This window comes from Elephantulus edwardii, unplaced genomic scaffold (assembly GCF_000299155.1).
Source record: "Elephantulus edwardii isolate Elephantulus edwardi_28Jun2011 unplaced genomic scaffold, EleEdw1.0 scaffold00046, whole genome shotgun sequence".
NCBI lineage: Eukaryota > Metazoa > Chordata > Mammalia > Macroscelidea > Macroscelididae > Elephantulus > Elephantulus edwardii.
Genome location: NW_006399796.1, coordinates 6,576,337 through 6,585,391, shown reverse-complemented (window position 1 = coordinate 6,585,391; position 9,055 = coordinate 6,576,337). Strand labels below are relative to the sequence as shown.

General features: G+C 36.5%; 1 protein-coding gene across 1 annotated transcript in view; it reads right to left on the bottom strand.

Moving 5' to 3' along the window:
* SRFBP1 (serum response factor binding protein 1) overlaps positions 1-9,055 on the bottom strand; it is a 110,911-nt gene that overhangs the window by 61,076 nt on the left and 40,780 nt on the right. The window contains exon 4 of the mRNA XM_006886025.1: positions 6,487-6,558. Within this exon, the coding sequence (XP_006886087.1) occupies positions 6,487-6,558 (72 nt within the window). The remainder of the gene's footprint in view (positions 1-6,486; positions 6,559-9,055) is intronic.

Here is a 9,055-nt window from a genome sequence, read left to right as displayed (position 1 = left end):
GTCTTCAATATGGATTGAAGCTCAACATCAAGAAGACAAAGATTGTCTCACCACTGGGCCAACTGACAGCACCATGATGAAGAACAGACTGCGTGTGTTAACAATTTCAGCTTGCTCAGCTCCCCAACCAACACTCCTGGGTTCCAGCAGTCAGGGAACTGCATTGGAAAATCTGCTGTCAAAGACCTCTCCAGAGTACTAAGAAGCGATGATGTCAGTCTAGAGACTAAGATGTGCCTGATCCAGGCCATAGTCTTTGTAATTACTTGCTAGGTATCAGAGAGCTGGGAAATGACTAAGAATGGCAGAAGAATTGATGCCTTTGAATTGTGGTACTAGAGAAGAGTTTTGAACATACCCTGGACTGCCAAGAAAACAAATGGGTCTTGGAGAGGGTAAAACAAGTTTCTTCTTGGAGGTTAGGATTTTGAAACTCTGTCTCACAACTGTGTATGTGGCCAGGAGGGACTGATCCTTGGAGAAGGAAATCATGCTCAGAAGGCTAGAAGGACAGCACAGGACAGAAAGACCCCAGATGAAATAGAATGACATAGTGACTAGGGCAATGGGGCATAGGTGTGTAGGAATCAGTGAGACTGGCTCAGGACAGGTTATGCTTCAGAGCTGTTGTACACACGGCACACAACAACAACAACTCAATGACAGTGAGTAGTGGTGGTGAGAAATTACACAATAAGCTTGATGTTTATGTTTTCTTATTTCAGTAAATGATATATTTTACACATGGAGAGGTACAGAGGGTCCATTAGAGATTAAAATATTCTAAATATTTTATTTCAAATATGAATTCAAACATATGGAATACTTATTACTAAATTTCCAAGTAAATATGGGTTGGGTAAAAGGAAAAAAAAATCACAAGATAATTTATTTTGAATGTCAAGTTATTACTGATAAATATTATAATTTTTCACTTAAATGGAAACAAACACTAGTAGGACACTAAAAAGAAACTGTTTTCTCATTCTCACCAAAAAGGAAATATTAATGAAATACTTTCAGAAGTTAGTAATCAAAAAGCTTATTCTGGGAAAAATCTGAAATTATTTTTTAGACTCTCAAGAAAAACTATCATATTTCAAGAAAAAACAAACATAATCTATCATATTTCCATATAACCAACACTAATCTATGTCAATATTTATCTCAGATACAGATTAGATCATAAATTAAAAAATGTTAATAGAATGGAAATCTTTTCTTTGTGTGAATGGATCCTAGGAAATAAGAATGAGTATTTTCTGAACAAATGATCTGTTTATCATTGTTGTTCCATGTCATGGAGTTGGCTATAGGTAACAGTAACCCAATGCATAACATAACAAAACTACTATCCCAGTCCTTTGGTCATCCTCAATAATCACTCCTGGAGCCCATTATGCAGCCACACTGTGTCACTCTATCTCACTGAAGGTCTTCCTCTTTTTTGATGATTTTCTCCTTCACTGTCTTTGAACTGTACTATCCCTTCTTAATAAAATGCCCAAATCATGTGAGACAAAGTCCTGCCATACTCATTTTTAAAGAGTATTTGACTGCTTTTCTTTCAAGGTAAATTTGCTTGTTCTTTGGGCAGTTCATAGTACAGAATACTCTTCACCAGCACGGTAATTCAAAAGCATAAATTCTTTAGTCTTCATTGTTCATTACACAGCTTGTGCATGCATATAAGGTAACTGAAAATACTGGCTCAGGTCAGGTATACCTGAATCCTCAAAGTGTTTGCTTTGCTTTTTACCATTTTAAAAGGAGCTTTTGCAGCAGATTTGACAAATGTAGAAAACAACTTATTTCTTCACTGCTGCTTCCATAGATGCTGCCTCTTTTCTCTGTTTATCAGGATGTTGTGTTTAGGATGGATTGTTAGAATTTTTTTTTTATGTTGAGGTGTAATCTATATTTAAGCCTGCAGTGTTTGAGTTTCATCAGAAAGCACTTCAAGTCTTTTTTGTTTGCAGGAAGTTGTTGTTGTTGACTGGTCCCTCCTTGTCAACATGCCCAAGAGTATGTGAGATGCAGCTTCCAAATGTTTGCCTCTAAAGAAGCAGCATGGTTTTACCCCCTCCAGGAAAGACTTGTTTGTTCTCTTGGCAGTCCACGGTATGCTCAATATTCTTCTCCAGCACCACAAATGAAAGGCATCAATTCTTCTTCTATTGTTTTTGGTCACTATACAGATAGCAAGTAATTGCAAAGACTATGGCCTGAATCAGGAGCATCTTCGGCACTCTGGAGGGGTCCCTGACAGGACAGTTACCTAATTCAACTTGTCTTTCGATTTACTGATTGCTGGTGTCAAGAGTATTGCTTGTGGACCCAAGCAACCTGGAATTATTAACAAACTCAATCTGTTCCCCATCTTATCATGGTGCTGCCAATTGGCACAGTGGTGAGAATCTTTGTCTTCTTGATGTCGAGCTTCAATCCATATTATAGACTTCAGTCCTTGTTAATCTATCTTCTTTAAAATCTGATTATCTTATTTTTCAACAACCAAAGTCAAAGAAGAGTCCTGAACATACTATGTGCTGGCTTACATGTAGCTTTAAGGCTAGAATCCATGCTAAGAGTACTTAAAATACTAAAAGGATTATTTCATCTGTGATGGACAAGACAAGCATCAACTAAGCTCCCAGACTAAGAAAGTAGGAAGAAAAGTCTAATAATCTGTATTTCGTATGAATCATAATGGACTATTGTCCAACTCACTTGCTTTGGAAAACCTACCAAAGGGATTAATCATTAGTAAAAATACCATGTTTGGTGAAGCAGAGAAGCAAGAAGAGTGTGAGAGACCCACAATGAAACAAACTGGCATAACAGTCACAAGAGTGGGATAACCAACCCACTGGTGACTGTAAACTGTGCAATGTTTCAAGTACATGAAGTTGCCATAAGTCATTAGCAACTCAACTGTTGTTTACAAAAATAGTATTAGTTAATTAAGAAATGAGTTCTAATTTACATAAATGCAGCATCAATACATTTTAAGTCTGGAAAAGCACTTTAACATCATCCAATTCAATCAGTTCTTTAAAGCTTAAATTATCCCTCAAACAGTCTCAACTTGAGATTGATATTAAAGAACTTCATACATTTCTGTGAGGGTAATTAACAATTACAGCCATGAACTACTGATGAGTGGACTAGTAGCTAGAGAGGAAAAAAGAAATCAACTATGAAATAAACTATGAAAAACTACCACCAAAGGGGAGATCTGGTGCCTTAGGGGTAAGGGGTTTTACCGCCAAATCAAAAGTACATGGTTCAAATCTAACAGGTGCTGGGAGAAAGACAGGCAATTTCTTCCCAAGTGATTTACTGTCTCTGAACGCCCACTGCAGAGTCCACTCAAATGGCTCCCTTACACAGTACTCACCACCAACAAACCACCACCAAGTATTCTTTTATAGAGTGTGTGTGCTCTGGCAAGATAAACTATACTCTGTACCATGACACAAATTTTCATAAATTTTAAATACTACACAAAGTATGTTTACAGATTCTAACAGAATTAACAAGAAAATACTAACAAAAATAACATAACTGAAAAACCTCTACTTGGAAATCAAACAGTACAGTTCTTAGTAAACCTAATATCAAAGGAAGTTTTAATGAAATTATAAATATTTTAAACTCAAAGGAAAAAATATGACAAAACTTACAAGATAGTGCTTATAAGAGAGTTTCTAGCATAAGAACGTAAATACAAAGGAAGAAAAGTATAAAATCAGTAATTTAAATTTCCAGTTTATCAGTGAACAAGAAAAGTACATGTTAAAACAAAGGATATATGCAGATGAGAGCAGAAATCCATGAAAATGAAAGCAAAAAAGTAATTAAAAAACCAATTAATCCTAAAAGTATTTGAACATGTTAAGTATCGTGTAAGCTTATGTAAGTACTTGTAAATTGAATAGCAATGAAACACGGTACAGAGTATGAAAGAAGTGGTAAAGTTCAAATGAATAAAATGATAAGGTTAAATGCTCTGACTTTGCCGCATAATAATGACATTTCATGTAAGGATTTTTATCAGTAGTTTCTTACGTTAGAAACACTGTTAGACAGATCTTTTACAGGTTGACTATAAAGAATAGTAATAAGGATGTTTTGTTGTTGCTATTCTAACTCGAAATTTTGTGACTTAGACTGGGTGAACAAGTTCAACATCTCTGAGTTGAATTATGTCAGTTGGTAATACTTTACTGCAAATGACGGCTATAGCCGTCTTGCATGTTTCAATTAATAAAAAATGGAACATCATTTGTACGAAGTGTACTAATGCATTTATTTGTTAATTATTCGGTAATACAATGAAAAAAAGATGTAACATTTCAGATAACAGATCAATTGTTTCCTGTGTGATTTTTCATGTTTAACAATTCGGAATATTTTCGCCTACAGAGACAAATGACGGCTGTAAGAGTCATAGTATCAAACGTTTCGTATATTTTAGTTCTGTTGAGAAGTGTGTTTCTGTGAGGACGAACTATATATTCTGTAAGTATCTTTATATTTTTCTATTCTTTTATATTATTATCACACACTGGCAATTTACACACACTGACACCTGTGTACTTACTCCGTCGGCTAATTTTACTTTTTATTTTTTCATAAATTAGTAAAAATTTTTGTTTCGGTATTACTATGAGTGTATAAGTATATATCTCTCGCTGTATGTAGGATTACTTTTAATCGCTAAAATGGACTTTTGCTGAAAAGACAACAAAAAGATGAGAAAAGTATTACACGACTACGACCTCACTGATGATGATCAAAGCCTTGTTTCGGAAGGATCCGATGCTGAAAAAGACTCTTAGCAACGACAGTGACACAGACTTTCTAGAAACTCAACGTCGGAAGAAGCATGTGATATTGTCGTCTGAGGATGAAGACTGAAAATATTGATGATCCTGCCGGTAATGATGATGATGATATGTGGTATGACAGTAAAGAGAAATTGATTGAATTTGCATTTAACGATGATGAATGCGGCATTAAAATGAATGTTGATGAGTATTCTAGTGGGAAGGACATTTTTGAAGGACAGCTGTTCTCATGAAATATAGTTGAGACACTTGTTAGTTGCACAAATTGGAAAGCATTTATTTGAAACCAAGCATTCTGTAACAAGAAATAGTCTGTTTCACTGAAACAGGTGGAGAAGAGCTACTAAACTTTTTGGGCCTTTGCTTGCTGAGTAAATAATTTGAAAAGTTGGACTATAAAAAGAAGAATGTAGATTCAGGATCAGAGGAACTCATCTCAACAACCTGAATTACAAAGATGATGCAATCTTGCTTGCCGAAAGTGAGAAGAACTTCCAGCATTTCTGCAGATCAAAGATACGGCTTTCAACATCAAGGAAACAACAATTTTCACCACTGGATCCTTCGGCAACATCATGACAGATGGAGGAAAGACTGTAATTATTAATTACTTAATCATCCTTGGATCCACAATCAACACCCTTGGTACCAGCAGTCAGGAGATCATAACTCACCACACTGGGTAAGTCTGCTGTCAGGGACCAATTCAAATTACAAAGTAGCAACGGTGTCAATTTGAAGACTAATGTCAGTCTGATTCAGGCCATGATCTTTTCAATCACTTGTTATGCATCTGAGAGCTGGATAAACAATAATGATCACCAAAAAATAACTGATGTCTTTGAGCTATGGTGTTGGAGAAGTGCACTGAGTAAGTATCCCATGAATTGCCAAAGAACATATGTGAGGTAAGAACAGCAAAACTTCATCTCTTAAACCTTGGACATGTCATGAGAGGCTATTCCTTGGAGAGGGACATTACCCTTATATAGGTGAAGGATTGATGAAAGAGAGGAAGACCCTCAACCAGAAAGGTTGACACAGTGACTGTATCAATGGGCTCAAGTGTGTCAGAGATGCTGAGGATGGCACAGAATGGGACAAGTTTCAGATGTATTGTTCATAGGGTAGTTATGAATCATACTAAATTCAATCACACCTCAACAAAACAGTTCTAACAAATTACACTGCTAACCTAAGATGGCAAGAATATATCAGCAGCTCTGTGGTAGAAAGATGGGAAATGTCTTCACATGAAATTCAGCACCTTTGAAAATCTGCTGGACAGCAGCTATAAATGAGCTCCAACTTGCTGGTAACGAATTGTGTTCAAACTGAGTAAGATGGACTAATGGACTAACTGTTATGCACCACATGAAACAGAGTAAAATCAATAAACCATTAAGGACACTGAGGGATGTGTTGTCACAGCAAAATTAATAAATTACCATAAACATTTTCAGTAGATAATCTGGAGCATGATGGCACCCAAAAACAATTCTGGAGCTCAAGTGAGAAGTAAAAATATATTAATAACTTACTCTTTCTCTATTTTCTCTTCAATGACTAAGGTCATATAAAAATCATACAAGTAATACGAAGACATTTCACAATCAAACTATTAAAAATATACCTTTTTGCAGATGTTTTCAAAGTTTATATCATCTTCAAGAGCAGATTTAGTAACTGTATCAGGTTTTAATTCCTGTTGGGAGGGAGGAAAAAAAGTACTTTTAGATAGGAACATAATTTTTAAATTGTCAGTATCTTGAGCTAAATATCTTCCTCTAATTTTAAAATGTTATTTAATAACATTTTCTTTTTCAGAAGAGAGTAATCTTTATCTTTGCTAAGAATGTTCATAAAAACCTATCACCACTGAGTCAATTCCAACTTAAAGGAATCTTTAAATGGACAGAGTAGAACTGCCCTATGGGATTTCCGAGGCTACAAATCTTTATACACAAATGTCATGTCCTTCTCTGAAGGAATGGCTGGCTACTGGGATTAAACTCATGACCTTTATCAGCCAGTTTCTATAGCCACTGAATCAGTAGAGCTCTGGAGAATTTTTACACTTTATGGAAGCATTTTTATGGAAAACTATGGCAAAGAGAATTTTACCTTCAAGTGACCTGTGAGATATAGGTCATCCACTAACATTCAGGTCTTGAATGTAAACAGGTCTTAATCCACAACCACTGGTAGATTGCTTTTGGCCAAGAATAAGATTAAAAGGACATGACTTCTTTCAGTGTCTCTTGGAGAAAGTCTAGTTAGTGTGCTCCTTAGAAACAAGTATGGGAAGACTTCCTCTCACATATTTTAGATATTAACAGGACGGACTATTAGCTAAAAAAGGACATCAGGCTTGGAAAAGTAAGGATGAGTGAAGAAAAGATCCTCAAAGGAATGAAAAGACAAAGTGAATGGAACAATTTAAGTGGTAAAACTCTGTCTCACACACTTTAGCATGTTGCCAGAAGGGGCCAGTCCTTGAAGAAGGAGAAGGATATCATTTTTGGAAAGCTGGAAGGTCAGTGCAAGAGAGGAAGATCCTCAACAAGATGGATGGACACTGTGACTGTGGCAAAGGGATCAAGTGTGTCAGAGGCCAGACTGTGTCAGGATACTGCAAGGTTCAGAAGGTCACTATTAAAATAGAGTCAAAATCACCTCTAAGGTACATAGCGACAGCCTTTTGTCGTATCATGCCCAAGTATGTCTGCTGTCTCTCCACAGAGAGACATTGTTATATCTCTATGGAACACACTATCTTGATTTTTTCCAAGACAGATCTGTTGGTTCTTCTGGCAGTCCAAGGTATATACAATATTGTTCAACCCCACCACCAAAATTCAAAAGTATCAATTCTTAAGGAATAATCACAATTTTAAGGCATCTTGGGGGCAAAGTAGGGAGTTCTTGTGGCCAAATGGGTAAAAAAGGCACAAAGTACAAATTCACAGCTGGTACATGGGAGAAAGACTGACAATGTCTTCCTATCATATTTACAGCTACTGAAAATCCACTGGAAGATCAGTTATGAGTCAGTTCTGGTTTGGTGATGGCAATGAATGAGTGAGTGACAGAGCATAGCTGATTAAATGCTTAGTCGCTAACCAGTAATTTGGTGTTCAAACCCTCCAGTTATTCCATGGAAAAACTTTCATTCTATGGATGAAAGATAAAGCAGTTTGTTACCACAGAAAAATACAATTGTGGAAACTCATAGGGGCAGTTCTACTCTGTCCAATAATGTTGCCAGTGTCAACAATCTCCCTCCATCTCACATATTTTGGGCTTTTTTCAGGAAGGGCTGGTCTTTAGAAAAAAGATATCTACCTGGAAAAGTAGAGAGTCAGTGGTGTGTCTGAACCATTGAAAACTGTTTTTTCTAGCCATTGTTTTAGCCTCTGTTGGGGTTAATTGGATCTCTGGCTATCTTAACTGTGGATATATGGTCTTGCAAATCATCAACAATTGTGGGGCCAATATGAGAGCTTTTCACACTGTGAAAAACAGTGACGGTACTGGGGAGATTGTGAAGAGACTGTAGCAAGGTGTAACCAGGGAAACCCTGGAGATACAGTTCACAAGTAAAGGTTTATCTTGATGGATGGGAAAAAAAAACACCAATAACAACTAACTGACTTCTGACTTCTCAGCGATAAAGTCTGCTGGATGAATGAGGAGACCAGAAGCTTCTTCCATTTGTGGTGTAGAGCTGCACCTATATTTTCACTAATTAAGGAACAGTACCTTCCTTGTTAATCTAGCTTGAGACTGTGGATTAAACCTGAACTTGCACTGTAAAATATTCTTTGCCTCCTTTACTCTCCAATATATTTCTCTAATAAACCTCACAACTGTAAGTCTGTGAGTGTTATAACAAACATCAGACTCAACAACTGGTAAAGCAGCTGCAGGTGCATATAGGGTGGTATGTCTGACCATGTAGGGTTTTTTTTTTTGGTTGGTTTTTATTTTTATTATTTATTTCAATGAAAATTTACAGAGACTCTGGACTTCTATTCATTCATTGTTGCGTTTTTCTCACCTCTCAACTCTCCCCCCTCGCAGTACACTAACCTATTGGAAAAGTAAAATTCTTTCATTGTTTTACAATCCCTCCCCCAAGGTCTACTCCACTATGCAGCCTTCGCTCTGGACTCCAGTCATGACAAAAATACCTAATTACA